The sequence below is a fragment of the Nycticebus coucang genome, chromosome 6 (genome assembly GCF_027406575.1).
Source record: "Nycticebus coucang isolate mNycCou1 chromosome 6, mNycCou1.pri, whole genome shotgun sequence".
In the NCBI taxonomy this organism is placed as follows: domain Eukaryota; kingdom Metazoa; phylum Chordata; class Mammalia; order Primates; family Lorisidae; genus Nycticebus; species Nycticebus coucang.
In genome coordinates, this window is record NC_069785.1 from 122,500,304 (window position 1) to 122,522,639 (window position 22,336).

General features: G+C 51.1%; 1 protein-coding gene across 1 annotated transcript in view; it reads right to left on the minus strand.

The window, feature by feature from the left end:
• Positions 1-22,076, minus strand: part of TMPRSS13 (transmembrane serine protease 13) — a 29,122-nt gene extending 7,046 nt beyond the window's left edge. The window contains exons 1-9 of the mRNA XM_053595933.1: positions 21,974-22,076; positions 10,907-11,186; positions 9,830-9,934; positions 6,543-6,665; positions 5,191-5,320; positions 3,345-3,437; positions 2,505-2,548; positions 1,163-1,325; positions 105-277 (exon numbers count right to left, since the gene is read on the minus strand). Coding sequence (XP_053451908.1) covers positions 105-277; positions 1,163-1,325; positions 2,505-2,548; positions 3,345-3,437; positions 5,191-5,320; positions 6,543-6,665; positions 9,830-9,934; positions 10,907-11,186; positions 21,974-21,994 — 1,132 coding nt within the window. The 5' untranslated portion in view covers positions 21,995-22,076. The remainder of the gene's footprint in view (positions 1-104; positions 278-1,162; positions 1,326-2,504; positions 2,549-3,344; positions 3,438-5,190; positions 5,321-6,542; positions 6,666-9,829; positions 9,935-10,906; positions 11,187-21,973) is intronic.
• Between the last annotated feature and the right edge of the window lie 260 nt (positions 22,077-22,336).

Below are 22,336 nucleotides of genomic sequence, written 5' to 3' on the forward strand. Positions count from 1 at the left end.
CATGCTGAAGCTCTGGGGTCCCAAGATGAGTTGACAGGTGCTGCCAAGTCCAAGGGCTGCGGAGGGTGCTGGAGTAGGGAGGAAGGAGGTACAGAGTTACTCACCGGAAAGGGTCAGGGGCTTGGAGAGCCGCATGAGGGCGATGTCATAGTCATCCTGTTCATCCGTGTAGTTGCTGTTGATGATGATCTGGGAGATGGAGGCTGCCTCAGGCAGATGCTGCAGGTTATTGGTGCCTACGTACACCTTCCAGCCATCTAGCATCTTCTCCCGGGTCCTACGAGAGCCATAAAGCAGGGGCCAGTTACGCACCCGGCAGTTTACTGGTGGCGTCTGCTACACACAGGGAACTATAGCCAGAGCCTGAGCTTGAAGGCAGGAGCATGGATGAAATGACCTCTGAAGGGACCTTGGGGTCCACAGCATCTCTCTCTCCACTACCCCCAAATTCTAAACTTCTTGCTCTGCATCTCACAAAGAGAAGGGATGAGCAAGACTCCTTTCCCCCACTATCTCATCTACAGGTCATCAAGGATCAAATAAGGCAGGTGGGACTGAGCCCAGTAGTATTACGCTCAGTAGAAAGAGAAATGTAGACAGGACGAAGGGACCCACAGTAGACTCACTGCTGGGGAGGCCGGAGCCCCAGAGCTCTTTCCTGCCCCTCAGCCTGGGCCATAGGCCCCCAAGGGACAAGGTTGGCTGGTAACTGTCAGAAGCTGACTACTGTGTTCTCTCCAAAATCACTGACCCTCAATTTCTGAGACAGCACTTCTGATTTGGGGGGGCTCCTCTCCTATGGGTTCCAGTTGCAGGAAGCAGCAACGAACCCAAAGCCCCTTTATTTCTTCCTGTCCTTCAGGGTTAGGCTCCCGAACCCCTTTTCCTGCCTGCCTTTCTCTCCCTAGATAGCATCAGTGGGGTTTTCTTATCCTTGGGCCTAGCTCAGAATAAGACCCCCAACTCACACTCTCAGGACCAAATTCCAATTGCAAATCCTGACCCTCAAGGGGCCATCTAAGCCATACCAGCACTGTCTGGTCCATGGGGGCTGAATCGACCCCCATAGTCATCCTCTACAGAGAACACAGCCTGTAATCAGCGCTTCCTGGTGCCCCGGGTCCTGGGCAATATGGAGTCACCTGCCCAGTCTGGCACTTACACGAAGAAGCAGTGGGCAGCAGTGAGCACCCACTGGGCATCGATGAGCGTGCCTCCACAGATGTGGGTGGTGCCGTAATGCAGACTGACTTGCCAAGGCCACTTGCTCTCTGGGGCCAGCGCCCCTCCCACGATCCGCCCAGTTATGGCCCTCAGTCCACAGTCTGGGGAAAGAGGAAGAGGCAAATTGTGAACCTTGCTCCTCCCAGGGTTCTTCCTGAGATCCTGCTCCGAAGCCTCCACCACACTCCTGGGCCCAGGGCAGGCTGGGGCAGCTTCGTCCTGAAGGGCACCTCCCACCCATGGGTGCTGCTTTGCTCACTCAGTCTGAGACACACAGCTGTTTCCTGCCAGCCAAGCTGCTACATGATGGGTCCATTTTTCAGGATCATCCAGTGGGAAGTTTGATCCGAGGAAGTTTCCTCTTTCTTTCCACTCATTCATTCTTTCATTAATTTGACAAATGCCTACTAAGTGCCCTGGCCCTGTGCCAGGTATTGGGGTTATGATGGTGAACCTTCGGGCTGTTTCTAGGGGCCGAGGAATGCAAACCAATTCCAATAAGGCCCTGAATTGACGAGCGTAAGGATAGGGGTCTCTACCATTCAAAACACAGGAAGAATAATCTCGTGATGAACAGGAGAGTCAAATGTCTTTCTTGAAATGAGAGAGGTTGCTGGGCTAGCTCCTACCAGTCAGGAAAAGGGGAAATGTTACACTGGGCACAGGGTGTCCAACCTTTTCTTTCTCTGCTATGCATTGGAAGAATAAGAGGTATTGTCTTGGGCCACACATTAAATACACAAATACTAATGAAAGCTCATAAGACCAAAAAAAAAAAAAAAAAAAAAAAGGTATACTGCAGTGGTTCTCAACCATCCTAATGCCGTGACCCTTTAATACAGTTCCCCATGTTGTAGTGACCCCCACCATAAAATGATTTTCATTGCTACTTCATAACTGTAATTTTACTACTGCTATGAATTGTAATGTAAATATCTGATATGTAGGATGGTCTTAGGTGACCCCTGTGAAAGGGTCATTTGACCCCCAAAGAGGTCGCCACCCACAGGTTGAGAACTGCTGGTATACTACATAGTTTTTGAGATATCTGACATCCCGGATAAGCAAAAAAAGTCCTCACAAAATCAGCATGTGGCCTGCTGGCTGCTGGTTGGACACACCTGCCTTACAGGGACCCGGGCCCTGAAGCAGGCCTGCTGACTAAGCCCCTCTTTCTGGCTTGGACCCCCAAGGCTAGTCATCTCCCTCAGAGGGCCCCACTCCTCTGCCCCTGGCTCTCATGCCGCACTGGGCACAATCCATTAAAAAAAGCATCTTACGGGAACACTGGAGAGAGACGTAATTCTGCGAAGGGCATTCAGACCTGTGGGAGGAGACACAGAAGGTGGGAGAAGTGCGCTTTAGCCACCTCCTCCAGGAAGCCTTCCTAATTGACTCCTGCTCACTTCCTGTTCCATTTCCAAGAAAGCTATCCTTTGTACAAGAAGGTGGAGATGTCCTTCTTCCTAGAGGAAATTCTCCCTTTGGGGGTGGCTCAGTGTAAACCTCTCCACTCCCATCCCCCACCCCTCCACATTTTTGTGACATGGACTGGATCCATATTCTTTGAACCCAGGACCACTTCACTGTCCCAGCATCTTTCCACAACTAAACAGGTGACCTGGCACTCCTGTGACTTAGCTCCTTGATGTAGCATGCAAAGTTCACCTAGCACCAACAGGTGACCAGATGCAGTGAGTGCTCTTCTCTGCCCTCACTCACGGTGCCCGCTCTCCCCTCCAAGGGGTACATAGTGCTAGCTGGTGGAGCAGCCTCAAACCCCCACTCAGTAGGGCTGGGAAAAGGGGCTGCAGGGTTAAGATGACACAGGATGAGAGGCTTCCCCGGTGGCCTCCCAGTCCTGACAGTGTGCCTGGCAGTTCCCTGCTGCTGCTCTCCCACCCTGGCCCCAACCCCAGAGATGCTTCTCCCTCCCCAGGTCCAGTCCCCATAGCAGCTTTCAGTCCAAACTCCAGGCTAACTGGTAGCCCCAAGGTTTGGTAATTCTTTCCAGGATGCCCTGATGCTCTCTGCACCAACCCTCCAATCAGGACTTTTAGTGAAGAGACAGTGTGGGGAATGAGGACTGCCTTGGCAGTGCCGCAGCACTCTGGACACACCTGCGGAGGCTTTCCTGGATGGTGGAGTTGTATTCAGAGACTGAGAAGCTGCTGGCAAAATCCTTGTGAGCTACCTCGGTTGTCCGGTAAGCACTGCAAGGACAGAGAGAGAGAAAAATGAGCCCCGTGGGGACAGAGTCCACCCCAAGTCCTCCAGCCCTGTTGACAGAGGCCAGACTGTGATGGCCTGGATGGTGCTGACCCTTCCCTGCAGCAGTCAAGGCCTGATACAGTCTGAGCCCAGCCACATCTTCCTCCACTGTCCCCTCCAGCCCTATGTGCTAGCCCAATAGCTCCCAGGAGTTCTCAAGTGGAGACTGGCATTGGCATCGCCTGGGAAGTTGTCAGAACTGAATTCTTGGGCTCTCCCCCAGACTTACTTCATCTTACGGTGGGCTCAGAAATCCGTATTTTAAGAGGCTCTCCAGTGATGCTGATACACGTTCAAGTTTAAGAAACACCAGTCTAACCCTTTTCTATCCAAACTGTGATACGGGGACCGGGCAGCAGCAGCACCCCAAACCTACTGAACCAGAATCTGCATTTTAAAGAATCCCAGGTTACTGACTTATATATTGAAGTTTGAGAACTTCTGGATAAGCCCACTGGATCTTAGACCACAGTGTGCCAAAGAATCACCTTGGGATGTTTGCTAAGCAGGTTCTAAGTCCAAATGCCAGAGATTTGGTTATGGGGAACAGTCTTACAATCCCAGCAGGTGATTCTGATGTGTGCCACTCTCTGTGTGGGACTTGTGTGCATTTCCAGAATGCAGCACCCTTGTGTGACAGCAGGCTTTCACACTCGCCATTCCCTCAGAGGGTCCGTGCCTCCATTCTGCTCTCTTCCACGGGCAGTTAGGCACCCTTAGTGCTTCACACACATCCTTATCATTACACATCACGTCTCTCTCACTGACCACACCAGAGGTTCTTCAAGGGTTGGATCCTTCATGGTCAGGGGCCACACAGCCTTTGGCCCATAATAGAAGCTCAATGAATGTTCTTTGAGTAAGGGAGGTTCAGACTTGCATAAGGTCACCCAACACATTGATAAGAGATGCCCATCGTTTTCCCTGTGGCTCACTCAGATCTCCCATTCATGGATCTGAACTCTGAGGCTCAGACGGGTGCACAGAATTAGTTCTAAGTCCTAGATCCCCCCTCAGGGGCTTCTTCTACAAAGAATCTACAGTGAGATCCTAAACTCTTCACCCCACAACCTCACACACACCGGTGAACCCCCAAACTACTTAGCTTGAAAATATAGATCAAGAGGTAGCATGGAGATGCCTTTCTGGCCTACAAATTAGATGCTCCTTCAAGTGGGAAGGCCATTGCTCACCCTACTCCCTGCTCCACCCACTAGCATTGGCTGATTTGTTTAAAATCTTTAGAGTCAAAGATCCTTATGATCTTGCCTGGCCTCACCTGCTCCATCTCATTTCCCATTTAATGAGTTCTAGCCCAAGCCACAACTTCTACAGGTCAAAGTCTGCTGAAGGGATTTGCACAGACTGAGCTTCTAGTTCCCAGATATAAGAAGAAAAGGCCTGCCCGCATACCTATCCTCCTCACAGGGCTATCATTGGGACCATTAAATGTGGTAATGGACATGAGGATGCTTTGATACAAAGAAAAATACAGCAATCTGATCTATTCCAGCTGAACAATAATCGTTTTGGCCTTGTGGAAATAGCTTGGTCTAAACTTTCACAGGACCCCAGGGGCCCTGTGTCTTTGATTACCTCAAGTATGTCCTGAGCTAGTGAGATCAGCCCTGGTCTGATGTGCTTGGGATAGCTCTGAAGCTGGGACCCTGGGATTGGGGAAGGGAGGAGGTTTACCTCTCAAAGCCCAGCTGCTGGCAAGTCTTCTCTGAGTAGGAATCATTCCAGCTGTCGCTGCAGATGGGAAGCCACTGATGGGAGGACCCAGAGTAGACTTTAAGCAGAGACTTGTCCCAGTCAAACCTCACTGGAAGGCAAGAAAAAGGCAGTGTATGTCCTTAGCACCTAGGAAAGTTCAAGCTCTTGGGTATGAGCTGAGTAAGGTTCCGCAAAGCTCCTGTCCTAAGGCTCCTCGCTGAGGCCTGGGAATGGTCTGGGAGCTTGGCCTCATTAGTGATGGTCAGCAGCCCAGGATGCTCAGTAAGGAAGAGCCAAGGTAAGGGACTGGGGTAGGGCAGAGTTCTCTACCCAAAAGGACCCAGGAGGCCATTTCCGGGAAAAGGTACAAACACTGCTGGGAGCCATCACACTGTGCCCAGACAAGAGGGTGACAAGGGGGATAAGGTCTATGATTTGACTGAATGCCCAGGGGACAGGCTCAGTCACAGATGGACACAGTCTTGGGCAAGGGCACATAGAAATGTACAGGTGTTATGAATGGAATGTACCCACACCCCACAGCAGGGCAATATGTATAAGAACCACCAAAGACAGGAGCTCAAAGAGATCTTTGTGCTTAACTAAGCCAACTGTTTAAAAACTGACTTTCAAGAAACTATAGGGTGACAAGTTCAAGGTCATCTGCTAGACAAAGAAGAAAGGCATATAAATGGGGCTCAGACCCCTTACCCGCCTCCAGCCAAAGTTGCTCCACTTTGCTCAATCTGACATTCAATCTGTCCAATTTTATTTCAGAGCCACTAATCTTGTCCAATTCATTCATTTTATAAATCAGGAAACTGAAGCCCAGAGAAGGTAAACAACCTGTCTCAGTCACACAGCACTCAAAGCTAGGTTTTATTTTTTTATTATATTTTATATTATTTAATTTTATTTTTTATTTTGAGTGGGTAGAGGCCGTGGCATGATAGCTCAAAGCAACCTCAAATTCCTAGGTTTGAGCAATTCTCTTGCCTTAGCCTCCCAAATAGCTGAGACTATAGGCGCCTGCCACAACACCCAGCCAGTTTTAAAGACAGGGTCTTGCTTTTGGTCAGGCTAGTCTCGAACTCCTGAGGTCAGGCGATCCATCCACCTCCACCTCCCAGAGTGCTAGGATTACAGATGTGAGCCACAGCTCCCGGCCCAAACCCAAGTTTTAAACATTATAATTAGACCCCGGAGCTTCTGATTCCCGGTCTACTGCCTGCTGTTTGAACATAGTTTGCACCACAGGTGCAGGCACACGTGCACACACACACACACACACACACACACACACTCTTTCTCCCTGTGCCCAGCCTCCTTACCGCAGCCCAGCTCATCACTCTTCAGCTTGCAGTCCACCACCCCATCACAGCGAACGGCATGCTTGGGACAGCTCTCCACCTGCTCCTTGTACTTGATCCCCGTGTGGCCCCGCCAGAAGTAGACTGAAAGAGAAGAAGCAGACAGCTGGGTCACTGCCAGCCCTGGAGAGATGACGCTCTAAGCAGCCCAAGGCCCTGGGGGTTCTGAGACACCGACCTGCAATCCCTCTGGGAATCTGGGGTTCTCGTCCCCCATCTGTAAGGAAAGAAAAGCTGCTCAGAAATGCTCTGGAGTGCTCCAGAAAGCTCGTGCAAGCAGGGCAGCACCAGGAAGACTCAAGCAGCCAGCCACCCAGAAAGACACACAGAGAGAGGAGGAGACAGAGAGAGAGAGAGGTATGGAGATGGGCACCATGTTGGGAACTCTCCTCCTTACACGCTGGCAGGGGTAGTGGCCAGAGAAACCGTCTCCTCTAGTATCCCAGCACCCACTTCTCAGAATCCCTCTGCCTTCCCACCTCCTCTGTGCTCCACAGGACACAGCAGAGAAATTGTCTTCATGGTCACACACACACGCCATCACCACCTGTCTGTTTCAAAGGCTGCCATCCTTCCAGCCTCAGAAGCTCCTGGACTTTTCTTCCTCCCTCGCCCCTAAACAAGGGATATCCCTCATGCTCACTCCCTTCCCCACTGCTAGCCCTTGTGCCTTGGACTGTCCTCTCATGAAAAGTTTTAGGTAGCTGATTCCGAATTGTACAAACTGGGTCTAAAAGAAAACAACTTCACAAACCACATGTGAAAATTAGCCTCCTGACTTCCCCCATCCCTAAAGACAACCTCTTTCCACACCAAAAACTATGGCCTCTCCTGCCAGGGGACACATCTGGTCCTCACCAGGCCCCTGAGCCCCACCACCCACTCCTGCCCTGGGCCCCACCATGATCTCCATCAGCAGGGGCGAAGCCCACCCAATACACCTGATCCTTTCAGGTCCCCCCTAATCTCTTGGGCTGCCGCTCCTCTCCAAGGCCTGGGCCTCTTCCTACACCCTGGACATGGAGCCTCTAGGGCGATCCTGGATGGTCTCCCTGAGAAAGCTCATGAGACTACATGTCGACACGCAGGGCAAAGCATGCTGGGCAGGGGCCAGAGGCCTGGGCTCTATTCATGCCCAGCCATGAAGCTGCTCTGTGACCCGCACAAGTCAAGCCACCTCTCTGGCCCTGGAAGTCTACAGGCTGCCCTGGCAGACAGACTTCAGAAAATGCTGTGAAACCACAGTGAGAGCTTTCATTCTGGTCAGTGAGCCCCCTCATGGGTGACATCTCATTTCTCCTTGGGTGGTTCCCCACTCTCTCATGGAGCAGGATACCCTGGGTGGGGAAAGGCAGGCGCCAGTGGGAGGCTGTGTGTGGCAGGCACTGTGCTGAGGTCTTTCTGTGCATACTGACAGTGACTCCACAGCCCGGCCAGGCAGAAGGGGAAACGGAAGCCCAAATGTTAATGAACTTGACAAAGTCATGCAGCAGGCAGAGCCAGGTGCCTCAGTCTACATGGTGCTATGGCCTGTCCTTCCAGCGTGCTGCTTCCTCCTGAAACAGCCCACAAGCAGATGTCTCCACGTGCTGGCCCACCAAGCCTGTCACCAAGCCTGTCACCACTCATGCTGCCCCTTCAACAAGAGTCCTTATTCTTTAGCCTGGCATATAAAGTTTTCTATGGTGTGGCCTGGCCTTAACAAAACAAACAGATGGCGTTAGGTCCCCAAATGTGCACTCTCCTCTCTGGGTCATCCCTCTCTGTCTCCCCAGCGCTGCCCTTGCCCACCCAGCCACCCATGTTCCCTGTGGCCACCAACTGCTCAGGTGCCCCTTCTAGGGCTCTCCTATCTTCAGGTCTTCATCTGGCCCCATCAGGAGCTGTCCCTTGCACCCAGACTTCACAGCTGTCACCTCTTCCTCATAGTCATACTCAAATGGATCTGCCCTTCATGACTCCCAGTCATACTCCAGGAGACTGTCATCTCACTGAGGATAGGAGAGCAGAATGTGTGGTCACATTTGCTCCCTCCTAAGGTTTCCCACTGTGTTGGGCTTACAGTGGAGCCCCGAGCAGAGAACCAAGGGACATTCCTGGGCATCTTTTCTACAGAAATGGAGGAGATTGAGGGACCTGAGCCCCTGAACAGCCATTGAACTTCATTCCATTGACTTAATATCACTGAAAGTCTTCTTTTTTTTTTTTTTTTTTTGAGATAGAGTCTCACTCTATCACCCAGGTTACAGTGAAATGGTGTTATCATAGCTCATTGCAACCTCAAACTCCCGGGCTCAAAAGATCCTCCAGTCTCAGCCTCTCAAGTAGCTGGGACTATAGGGGAATGACACCACACCCAGTTAATTTTTATTATTTTTAGTAGAGATGAGACTCACTCATTGCTCAGATTGGATTTGAACTCCTGACCTCCCAGAGTGCTAGGATTACAGGCATGAGCCACTACACCTGGCTACAGACTTCCTCCAACCAATGTTTTCATGTTGTTGTTGTTATTGTTTTAAATAGTTTATTTTTGGTTTTTGTTGTTGCTGTTTTTGAGACCAGGCCTCACTTTTTTCCCCAGGCTGGAGCACAGTAGACTCATTATAGCTCCCCACAACCTCAAATTCCTGGACTTGAGCAATCTTCCTGCCTCAGCCTCCTGAATAACTGGGACTACATGTATGTGCCACCACACTTGACTAAGTTGTCTATTTTTCATAGAGACAGGGTCTCACTCTTGTTCAGGCTGGTCTCAAACTCCTGGCCTTAAGTGATCTTCCTGGCTTGCCTCCCAGAATGCTGAGATTACAGGTGTGAGCCACTCGGTCCAGCCTGCAAGAGCTAGCATTTTTAGAGTGAGATTTTGTGCTGGTATTATACCATTATCTCATTTATTCCGTATAACCCAGGAAATTTGGAATGAGATTTTATGGGGCATATAGTAAATTGCACGAACAAATGAATTTTATCCCAACTGAAGGTATAGAAACTGAGCTCAGAGTGGTCAACTAAACCACCTAAGTAGCACGGATGAGCTCAAGCCCAGGATCCTCTGACTCCCCCACTCCTAATTTGGCTCCCTCAGGGGAGGGTACACTGTAGTCCACGATCGTTTGCAGCAGTGGCCCTTTGTGGACAGGGAAGCCTGAGGTTCCCAGGTCTGTCCCTGCTGCATGCCCCCCTCCCTGCGTCCCACCTCACCCCACAGTGACCAGCACCCACCCCTGCTCCCTCCTTCAACTCACAGAGGATGATGAGCGACACCACCAGGGCGATGAGGAGGATCACGCACCCGATGAGGGGCAGCCGCTTCAGGCCTTCCCGCCAGGAGAACTTGGGCAGGCTGATACCTAGGAGAAGGAAGGGTGAGCCTACTGTGGAGGAGTCCAGCGCAGTGGAGAAGGGAGAAGGAAACAGGGCTGGCCCAAAAGGGCCCTGTTAGGACCTCTTCATCCCAGCATAAGGTACCACCCTACCAACTGATGTCTTAGACTGAGCTCTTCGTCTGGGCCAGCCAGGCCGTTAGCATGTGTTCTCTTGCTTAATTCTCATAGCAACCTTAAAGCAGAGTCTCATTAGGCCCATTTTATATATGAGAAAACTGAGGTTCATGGACGTGAAATAGTTAGCCAAAGTTATTTGGCTAGTTAGTGGCACGGTAGGGATTCAAATGTGGCATGTCTGCTTACAAAGCTTATCATGCCAGAGGACATCACCTGCCCTGAAGAGGGCAAGACTGGGGATGGACCCCGAACTCAGGTGATCCTCCAGTTATCATCCAGGGAGGTGTGATTGGTAGTGGTGGGGACAGCCTGACGCCTGGGATGGGAGGACGGCAAGTTGGGATGGGCAGAAAGAGCTGCCCTAAGGCATAGCCGGTCCCCCAGAACTGCTTGACCTCCCTGACTTCTTGGTAGCTGAACCAAACAACCCAGGGTTTGGAAGGCTGGGGTTGGAGGTGCATGCCTGGTCAGAACCTCCCTCTTTCCTCCTCCACCCACTGGTTGGTCCATTGATCATGACTCCAGCTTCCCAGGCAGACACACAAGGCCGCCCAAGGAAGAAACCTGTCTCTAACTGAGGGCCCTTGCAGCCAGCACTCCAACCTGGGTCATGCAGGCTTCAAAGTTACACACTGCTTCCTTGGCCCAGGTTTCTTGAGTTTTCATATAAGAGTTTCTTTCTTCCCCACCTTCCCAGGTCCCTCACTGCCCACCCCAATCATCCATCCCCCAAATCATTTTCCATTATTTCCCCTGAGATTTCCCCTCCCTGTGGACACCTTCCCCCTTCCTCTTGCCTTCTCTGTAGATTTCCCTTACCTGGGCTCTCCCTGGTGGCCCTGGTGGCTGGTGCTGACCTGGCAGCAGATGCCCGGACAGGTACAGCCCCCACTGGTGTTGCTCTAACCAGGTACACTCTGGTTGGGGAGGATGTCACGGAGGCCGACCTGGCAGATGATGACCTGCTGGATGATGACCTGGAAGGTGAAGCCCGAGCCGGAGATGCCCGAGCCGGAGATGCCCGGGCCGGAGATGCCCGGGCCGGAGATGTCCCAGTCGGAGATGCCCGAGCCGGAGATGTCCCTGCTGGGGAGCCATTCTGAAAGCAGAGTAAAGAGCATCCCTCAGGCTGCTCGCCCATCAACCCACCCCAGCCTTTGGCACTGCCGAGCTAGGAGAGAAAGGCTCTGGGGCACGCAGTCAGGGGTTGAATAAAGCCCCCTAGACAACCTCAGGTGGGGAGCATCTCCAAGCACAGAATGAAGTTCCAAGAGCCTTCTGTCCCCCAGCAACCTTATAGTCTTCCCCCTACAGGACCTGCAGAGATGGGTAGACAGTGGTGGGTGGGCCATTTGCCTGCAGCTTGAGGGCACCTATACAGGCTAAAAGTGTCTAAGGAGGGTCAAAAGAAAAGGCTGCGGCTGGTCATCCTCTCTGAAAGCTCCTATCAAGGAAACAAGGCCCCCTGTGGGGGAAGCAACCCCCCCCATCTGCCCCCCTTTCTTCCATTCCCTGCCTCCCAAGCCTTTTCTCTTTTGTGTTTGTGTGTTAGAACATAAAATATTGTTCTTACTATAAGCCACAGCCACAAAGCGCAATGCTAAGGCAAAGCCCTGACCTGTGTTCTTCCCCAGCATTCTCGGCAGCACCAGAATTTTTGCGCACCTGCGTGAGCACACCCACGTGAACACGCACTTCAGGGAAAGTGGAGGCTGGGTGCGGGAGAAGGTGTGTAAGCTGGGCATGGTTCCACCACTCTTGGACAACATCCTTAACCTCCGCCAGCCGTAGGTGGAGTGATTTATTAATTTAGATTTAGTACTTCAGTGTATAGTCACAGAGGCCGTAACATGCTCGAAGTGCTTCATATGTATTTACTCAATTCTCTTAACAACCCAACAACATAGGAACTCTTAGTATCCCATTTTGCACTGGGGCAAACAAAGGCGAGAGGTTAAGGGACTAGACCAAGTTCTCACAGCTAGAAAGGAGCACAGTGAGGGTTTGAGCCTAGAAGTTGGGCTCCAGAGGTCATGCTCTCAACCACTAGGTTTTACAAATGCCAGTCCTGTTCCTTTCCTGGACAGACTTGGGGGTGCTCCAAATCTGAAAGAGGGAACCAGTGAGCAGGAGGGTTAGCAGAAGAGCCTGAGTGCCCTCGGCTTGCCAGCAGGTACTTTCTGGCCTCCATCTTGCCTTTACAGAGATCTCCAACATCCCTTGCCCCATCTCTGCCTCTTCAGACCCTCCCTCATCCCCAGAGAAGTGGGACAAGCTGGGAACTGGCCTGGCCCACAGGTCACATCCAACTTTCATTATTAATTTCCTCTGAGAACTGACTGGCTGCTCAGGAGGGCAGATTTCCCAGGAGCAGCAGGAATTGTGGAAGAAGCCCACCTGTGTTGGGGGACCCCGTGCTGAGGACACAGCCTGCAGGGATGTGTAAGGAGATAGAAGCCTTCAGACCCCTGGGACCTCTGGCACCTCTGTTGCATTTTATATTATTGCTGAGCTGCCCAGGCGAAAGTCCCCCTTATTAGAACATCTGGCCCAAGTCAACACCATCATCCCCACCAGGTATGAGTTTTATCACTTTCTCATTTTTCTGGGAGCTGTGGGATGAATTCAAGGAGGAATCTTGAGCTCCTGGCCTCACTTGGCATGTCAGAGTCAGGCACCAGGAGTGGCTCCCCGAGAGAGTTACGGAGGCTGCCTGGCAGATGTGGGTCTCGAGGCCCCAGCCGCTGGGCAGGAGAGCACTTTGGGTGTACTTAGGGACCTGAAAGGGTGGTGACTGCTGCTGCCGACCCAGTAGGCCCAAAGGCTGAGGGTGGCCGTTGTCTAGAGAATTGATTTCTTCAAAAAGAAGACAAGTTAATCCCTAGCAGCTTCTAGAACAGAACTGGGATTGGGGGCAAGAAGCATGGCAACGATATATGGAAATAGAGAACGCGTCCACTTAAGGCGCCAGCTTGGAAATCAGGCAGGTTTGGGTCTATTCACATGGTAGCAGTGTGACCTTGGGCCAGTTATTTACCTCCCTTTTTCTTCATCTGTGAAACAGGACTAATAGCAACTCTGAGGATCCCATGAGATCAGACCGGAGACTCTTGCGGATGCCTGGCCTGCAGCAGTTACATGTCAAAGGCCGCTCCCCAACCCCTTGCCTTAGGCACACAGCACCAATCATGCTGAAATTTAACAGCCATGGGGCAGGAGCGAAGGGGCCGAAAGGTGCTGCAAGTTCATCTTAAAGAGAAAGACAGTGCTGGACAAAGGCCAGAATAAGATCCTTTAGTAAGAGGGACAATCTCCAACTGTGTGAGGCCCTGAGATTCCCACTAGTGACACCTGAGCCTTGGCCTTTGCCAGGGGACCTGCCTCATCTCACTCCCTGTCATGCTTACACTATAAATCTTCCCTCACTTCAATACAATAAAATAGCCATGGCTCATATCTGCATGGCACTTAGAGTTTATGCCTATGACCTCACAAAGTCATCCCTACATCCCTGGGAGGTTGGTACTTTTAGAAGCCCATTTTATAGATAAGCAAGCTAAGACTCAGATCTTAGGTTGCCTAGAATCACATAGTCCAGATCGTACCCCAAATTTATTTACATCTGAGTCCACTGGCCTTCTTGAGTTAGAGGAAAAGCCTCTTGGGGCAGTTTTCTCCCTGAAACACGTGTACTGTGTGTTCACTTTGCCTTTGTGACATGGCCTAAGAACCGGGGCCTGGGAGCCTGGGGGTGGGAGCCTGGGGTTCCTGCACAGATCTTGGTCTTATGGAACTTTTCCATGTGACCCATGGAAAAGTGACTGGGTGGAGCTTGTGGAAAGAGCCAGAGTCAGGGTGGGTTGTCAAGTACTCTGGGTTCAAAGAGACCAGGCTGGAATGCAGCCACCTCTAAGCCAGTTGGGTGACCCTGGGAGCAAGTAATATCAACTTTTGCTCTCAGTTTCCTTATCTGCAAGGTCCAGCTAATCACCTCACTTCATATCATTGTGGTCATAGATGATATCACCGCACTGTGGTGTAAAGGATATATGCAAAGGTCCAACACACACACACACAGTAAGGCGTGGTTAACATTGGCTGTGATGGTGGGGGGTTGTTTGTTTGTTTGTTTGTTTGAGGACGTGTTTGACTGTGACTGCAGCTTCTTACTGCCTAGGTTACCTTGGGCAAGTAACCCTTGAGAGCCTGTTTCTGCATGTATCAATGGGGCAAATCTCACTTCTTTCCCTGAGATAAATAGGGAAAGAGCCCAGTCTATAAATGTGTGTCAAATCATAGCAGAAGTAACAGCCCACTAGCATTTCTCTAGCTTCCATTTCAACCTCACAACGGCTCTTTGCATGGGTATTGTTAGCCTTGCTTTATAGTTACTGAAACTGACATGCAGAGAAGCTAAGGCCATGCCCAAACTCAATGCCAGGTAAGGGACAGGGCTTAGATTCTAAGCAGGCCTGCCAGGAGCACGGAGAGCCTTGACCAGCATATCAAGAATGTCCACAAGAACCTCCTCCATCTCTTTGGGGCTTACAGCTTCACACCCACTATTTCATTTGTTTCCCACCTGGCTCCCAGCTAGCAAGAGAAGGGAATTCCTACCCCAATTTATGCATGAGAAACTAGGACTGAGAGGGGTTAATAAGCACGCCTGACCCCCTGAAAGAACTGGCCGTGTTCAGAGACTCCACAGTCTCCTCCTTCCCAGCCAAGTGCTCAGACTGTCTCCTGCTGAAGGGGACCTTGCACTCCTGCCCCTGTCCCCATCCTGGCCCTGTCCCCATTGTCCTGGGCTGAAGGAGAGAGGGCTGAGAGGCCACAGGGGTGAGGCCCAGAGGAAAATAGGTGGCAAGATTGAGAGGTAGGTTGGGGAAAGGTGTTTGGTGAAGCTGGGGCTGCAGGGGGGAGGGAGTCAGAACAGAGAGGGAACTGGTGTTGAGCAGGCACTGTGTGCAGCCAGGAGCAGCTGGGAAGGACCATGGGGGAAACAGGGAGGCCCCAACAGGGAGTTGGGGAGCATGTAGCCCTGGTTTTGGTAGAGGAGAGAGTGCTGTGCTGTGGAGTCAGCAGGAGCAGGGCCTGCTTCTCAGGCTAGGGCAAGACAGAGTCCTGGGACTCCAAGACCTGACTGACGATTATCCATGAGGGGAAGTTCACATCCAGGCAGAGACATCAGGAAAGAAGGGCATCCCCCAAGCTAGAGGACAGCAACATTCAGAGTAAGGCCCACTGGTGGCGCTTGTGGCTCAGTGAGTAAGGCTCCAGGCCCATATACCAAGGGTGGCAGGTTCAAACCCAGCACCGGCCAAACTGCAAAGTAAGGCCACTGCTCTCCACCACCCCCACCACCACCCCCGCCACTCCACCCAAACCACCTCTCCTCTTCGGGGACCACCCTCCCCACCCTTCTTTAGACATTTCACAGCCTGCCGCCCTACCCTTCTGGAAGTTCTTCCTGATGTCTAACCTGTCACAGAACTAACTCATTTCCTTTCCTCAATTCTTGGAGGGCAATTGCCAAGATTCCAGCCTCCCACTGGAGGCCTGACCTCACCCTTAGGGCAGATGCCTTGAGCAGATGGGCAATAGGGAAGGGAGGAGACTTCTTGTCCCCAGATCTTGAGCTACAAGGAGCAGGGACAAGACCAGAACCCAGGCCTCCCTAGGCCTGGCCTTTGCCAGAAATAGAACCCAGACAACCAACTCCTTGATGTGCCCCAGCCGCCCCACAACCTGTCTGCAGACCAAGGCTTCTTAGGGGCTCAGGGGCAGGCGCACAGGGCAGAGCAGGGGCACAGGATGACCCTGGGCCATTTCCCTGGCCTAACCTTACCAATCATTGTTTTTTGGCCCTCCCCACTTATCCCTAGGATGGTCTCTGAGGTTGTCCCCTGAGATAATACAGTTGGCAGCCCTTATCGTGCCATGAAACAGGTTGGAGGGATCCCCACTCAAAGCTTGTTCCATGCCCTCCAGACATCCTATGGCAGGGCACAGCATGGCAGGTGGGCAGGGCAGGGGTCCATAGGCCAGGGAGAGAGCTGAGAAGAGCAGGCCCTGGCTCTGGGACTCCCTGAAAGCATTTCTGTGCACAGGAGCATATAAAGATTATTCCCACTTTACATACCAGGATAGATAGGCCCCAAATATTCATGGGCTTTGCCCAAGCTGCTCCTGTCCATCTCATAGCAGAACAGGGACTAAAATCCAAGGCCCCTTGCTCCCAGCTCAGTGTTCTCTATACCAGGCTCTAGGGGTAGATCCTCTACTCCATTTTTACAGTTTCCTAAGGCAAACTCTGCTCCCTGGGCCCTGCCCTGGTGGGGGATGGGAGTTAGTTAACAATCCCTAGAGTGTGTCCTGCCCTTGGCCTTTGCTGGGTCTTCTGTGGGCCGGCAGGAGAAAGGCTCTGTGTGCTGAGTGCTGCCAGCTCCTGGGTAGCTTCATCTTACTAGTTATGTGGCTGTGCCATGGAATAAGCCCCAGGCTTTGCATAGAGACAGTTCTGCAGCCACAAGCAGCAGCCTGAACTCTGGAAAATACGCATTGTGGGTCATCCAGAACCTCAGGCTTGCAGTGAGAATGACTTTATGAAGAGCTCCCCTGCTAGACCTGAAGCAGGTCAAGCAGCAGTAGCAGCCCAACAATGACATCTCCATGGCCTGAGGGCCCCTTCAAATCCAATCTAAGCTGACCTGGCCACTCCCCTCATCCCAGGACCATCCCTTTGTAAAGTTACCACCCGAGGCAGGCTGAGTATATTACAGGCTATCAGGTCTGGAAACTTGGAAAACTTTATAGTCCAAGCCCTTTATCCTATTGATAGGGCATGAAGGCCCAGAGAGGCTATGCAACTTGCCCAAGGTCACACAGCCAGTTGAGGGCCGTGCCAGTTCTAGAATGCTGACCTTCTGGCTCCCATCCCTATGCTGTTGTACAACACTGTCCTCTCCCACTGCCTACCCTTACCAGCTTCCTATGAGAAAGGACCTTCCCCAGACTGGGCCCCCTGTGGGCTTCTCTGTCCCAGTGACACTGAGTATTGAGAACATTCAAAGGGCTGGGCCAAGGCAGGACCATGGCTGGTGCCCCAGCACTTTGAGCTAGGCAGGAAGAGATGTCTCCTTGAACCCCACCAGAAGCTCTGGGGGTGCCAAGAAATAACAGAAGCTCCCTTGGCAGGGCCTAATAGCCCTCCTTGCCTGCTGGGCACCCAGGGTCCCTTGAGCTGTGGCAGGGCAGGCACAAATTCATCCTGGTGTGGATAAGCCTGGCCTGGGTAGGAGTGGGTTATAGCTTCCTTCCTTTTGTCCCTGCTAGGCAGGACTCTTTCCATGACCCCAGCAAAACGCCACAAATAGAGGCTTTCCCAAGAACACAGGCATGCTCCCCCACTGCCTCCTCACACCTGCCACTAGCATCCCCAGGCTACACGCAGTGTAAACTGCAGTGACCCCAGGCACCCTAAGAGTCATCTGACAAGTACCAGAGTGCAGCGCTCCAGACAAGTACCCAGAGTGTGAGGCCTCCCCTGCCGCAGGTGTGGGAAGCACAAGGGTAATCTTGCTTCTGCTCCTACCCAGCCATGTGAACTTGGGGACAGTTGCATCCCTCTCTGGGTCTCAGATCCTTAATCTATAAAATGAAGGGGTTGGACACTCAGCGGTTTTCAAACAGCATTCCACAGAGCATTATGGGTTCCGTGGAGGAACCAACGGAGACGAGCTGGCGAGGCCCGGAGCCCTTACCCCACCTCAAACAGAGAAGATCCACTCCAGTTTTATAGAGTGGACTGCACATAAAACTTTGTTTGAATAAAACAGGTATGTGTTATAAAGAACTTGAAATTTTAACATTCACCCAGGCCAGTAATTTTCATCTAGTTTACAATGCCTTTCATACATACAAAAAAGCCTGAGACAGCCCTGTGAGACTAGAATCAAAACATTTCCTGTTCATTCATTCATTCACACATCAAATATGTTAAAGAACTTTGGGTCCCCAGGAACTTGCTGCCTCAGTTTCTCTCTGTGCCTATGTCTTCCCCCTCTGCCAGCGCTGGGGTGGTGGCACAGCTCAGGGTGCATAACAGGGATGTCCTGTTCAGCCTTGGGTATTGATTGTTTCCTTAGTAGAGGAGCCAGTCTCCACCCAGGGCTGCCACGGCCCTGCTTTGCTGAGGAAGCCGAGTTCTTTGTCGTGGCTTCCCTCATGCCTACTCCATCAGGACCCTGCCCACCTGGCCAGGCACATCCACCCCCATTGTCGCTATCCCCGGAGGAAGCTGTTTTGCCAAAACAAAACACTTAAGCTAAGTGGCCATTATTACATCAATTGTCCTTCCCACCCAGCAACCCAGCCCGGAGCCCTGTCCACACACTCCCACATGCTTACACTCACATTTGTCAACTCTCAGGGGACAACACAGGGAAAGGCAGGGCAGGCTGCGGCAGGGGAAGGCTGCTCGGCACCAGTGAAAACGTGAAACAGAGGTCTCAGGCAAGGATGGCTGCCTGTGGGGGCAAAGGGCAGATGCTGGGGTCCTCAGAGTGTCTGCACTTGGGGGCTGGGAGATGGCAGAGTGACCTGAGCTTGGTCTGCTGCCTCGGGAACCTGCCCAGCCAGCTCTGGGCAGCCCCGGGCCCCAGCTTTTCTCACTTGTCCGTGGCATCTGTGGTCTCAGGCTGATTTGGAACCTGCCCCATCCAAGAAGCACCGGTGTAAGAAAATCCACCCTACAGAGGGATGTTGCTCCATCATCTACTTCTGTCTTTTTCTAATAAACATTGCACTTCTCTAAGCATTAAAAATGTGACTGATTTTTAAAAAGCTCAAAATGCCCACTATTTGTGGAGAGCAGGTGCGCATACCTGGGGCAGTGCACCTGTAATCCCTTTTGTCTTATCCCAGAGACCGTCGTGGAACCAGAATGGGGTCTCCCGTGGCAATGTGTTCAATCTGTCCAACCCCCTTCTTTGGTAGATACAGAAATTGAGGCATGAGAAGAAGATATTTGTCCAAATTTTGAGGAACCAGGACTAGACCTTAGATGGTGACAGTGACAGTGGTAATGATGATGGTAAACCCTAACACTCTGCGAATCAAACAGGCATGTGCTATAAAGAACTTGAAATTTTAACATTCACCCAGGCCAGGAATTTTCATCAAGTTTACAATGCCTCTTATACATACAAAAAAGCCTGAGACAGCCCTGTGAGACTAGAATCAAAACATTTCCTGTTCCCCAGGAACTCTAAATGAGCGCTACTATTAGAAAAACACTGTTTTGAGACTCCTCGAGGTAGGTACTATTAAGTTTAGTCTAAAGCTGCCTGTTTACATATCCGAAGGTCAGCCGAAAGGGTTTTCCGCACGTAATAAACCATACCCAACTGGATGTGTAGACAGACTATAACCTGCTCTTGTACCAACCACCAAGTCAGGCAAAGGGAGCCAACCGTTCAAAGGGTGTTCAAAAAAGGCAAAGGCTGAGCTGTAATGAATTCAGCTGTTTCTGTTCCTCACTTGCATTTTCTGTTCATAAATCCTCTCTAACCACACGGCAGCATCGAAGTCTGGCTGCCCACTTAGCAAATCATTCTTTGCTCAATTATTTTGAATGATAAATTTAATTTTTCCAGAGTTTTCCTTTTAATGGTACTATTGTTTTTCCATTTTAGAGATGAAGAAACTAAGGTACAGTTTTAAGTGGCTTGCCCAAAGCTGACTGGAATGCGGTCAGTTCTCTGTCCAGCACAACAAGCAGCCTTTCTTTTGAATGTGAGAAGCTGAGAGCCTCCTTTCTCTACCTTTTCCAAGATTCCTCTGAAGACCCAACAGCTGTTCCAAGAGTGTCATCAGCCTTAAGCCATTGACCGCCATCTTCCTCACTACTTTTTAGAGTTGGGGGGAGAAAAACCACAATGCATCTCTCTGCAATCATGGAGAAGGCATGGCCTTAGATGACCAGCTTCTCTTAGACTGTTCCTAATTCATCAATCTTAAGGAATATCCAATTATCACCCTCCTTGTCCTCATCTCAGGCTCACTCTCTCGGAGGTTCTACCTTAAACAGAGAGTTAAATTTAAGAACCATAAATAAGGATGCAATGGTTCAGTTTCCTATTTTAAGATAAATTCAAACAATCTTTCTTCTAGAATGAACATGGCACCTCCCATAACATTAGACACTTAATTCATAAATTGGGAGTCACCATTTTTCCATCAATAATGAAAATTCTGTTCTCCATCCTGTTCCCCTCCAGCGACCTTCCCTGATGGTTCCTGATTCTGGAGAGATGAGTTTCCCAGGCAGACATCACCTCCATCACTCTGCCCTAAAGACAAATCCCACCATCCACTTCTAGCATGAGTACGGTCACCCTTCAGATAGCTCAGCCCTTCTCACTCTTGGTTTTGGGGACCATCTAGTTTAGGCCCCCAGAAAATTCCCAAGGAGGATGCCCCATGGCTGTAAATGTGGGTTCACCTCCCCCATTCCCTAGACACAACTCCATTCTGCCCAGTGCACCACTCTTACCGCTCAACAGAGGCTCCCATGAGCCCCTGAGGCCTAGAGTCAAATGACTTTGATGAGGTGGAGACAAGAGTCAGAGAGACAGGGGAGAAAAACTGGGAAAGAAGAGTCTAAAAGAAGCTAGAAGAAGGGCGGGAGGAATGGTAAAATTTGCAGAAACACATCTGGTGTTCAGAATGGACCCAAGCCAACTATCAACCAGAACGCAGGATGAGCTGATCTTTCCAAATTAGTACCAGCCCATCCTTCCCAGACTCCCAGATTCTACCATATCAGTAAAGTACAAAGAATGTGGTGGTAAGGAGCAGAAATGAAGACCTAAGGAGAAGTGAGAGCACAAGAGGGATTTCTTGGAAGGAAAGAAAGCAGAGGAAAGTTGAAAGAAATCTCTGGAAGCCTTCATGTGTATATGACTGGCTTCCCCACAGAGGACAGACTTGCTGTACTCTACCACTCGTAAAAGAAGGAGGGGGAGGTGGAGAAGGAGAAAACTTGAGTTGTACCAGAAGGAATTGTGGTTAAACATAAGGAAGCACTTCCCAAGCATGAAGGGCAATAAGGCTAAAAATAAGTGACCAAAGGAGGTTGAAACATTCCCTTGAAAATCTTTGTTTTTGTTGTTGTTAAGACAGAGTCGTAAGCTGTTGCTCTAAGTAGAGTGCTGTGACGTCAGCTCACAGCAACCTCCAACTCTTGGACTCAAGCTATCCTCTTGACTTGGTTTTTCTATTTTTAACAGAGACAGGGTCTTGCTTTCTGCTCACACTGGTCTCGAACTCCTGAGGTCAAGCAATCCACCTGCCTCAGCCTCCAGAGTGCTAGGATTATAGGCATGAGCCACCGCACCTGGCCCCCCTTGAAAATCTTAAATGCACAAAAAATGTCACAGTTTTCTGGGAAGGTGAGGGACTGAGACAAGGTGACCTTGAAGACCCAGTTGGAATATTCCTGATTTTCAAATGAACAAAAATGGGATTAAAATAAATTCAATCAGCTTAGATTCTCGGCAAGCACAGTTGATGCTCTAAAAGCTTAGATGCCTGGCCAGAGTGCTCTCAGGCCTCAGAACAGGAGCCCAGGACACAGCCACACAGTCCCGGAGGGCTTGCTGACCAGACCCCACAAGGCTATCAGCTTCTCCTCCCAGGGCCCTTTCTAGAACCATGTTGAAAAAAAGCCAACAGATCTTGATCCCAAGTAGCTTCAAACCAGAACAGGCACACTCAGTCTCCCCAAACCTGAGGCACACGGTGGCAGCCCCACCTGTCTCCTGGCTCCTGTGCTGCTTCCTCAGCGCTGGGAGGATCCTGCCCGAGTCCGGCGGACATACTCACCGGGTGGCTGTCCCTCTCCATGGTCTCTGAGGGATGAGTCTTTCAGGCTCAGCTGATATCTAGGGGAAGATCCATGTTGGACCCTGGCTTCCCAGGCATGTGGGGAAAAGGGGTTTGGAGGGCTGAGGGCCAGCCCCCACCAAACGGGGCGGGGAAGCTGGTTGGGATGTGTGAGGTAATCCCCAGTATAAACAACACAGAACTCGCCAGACCTGTCCCTCCAGCCCTCAACCGAGGCCATCCCAGTTACTCAGAGAGTACCGGAATGTGAAGCTGCCTTTACTCCTGAGACTGCCCTCATGAAACAGCTGTGAGGATTTTGGACGGCCTCTTTCAGAGGGGAGGATTCTGATAGGAAGGGCT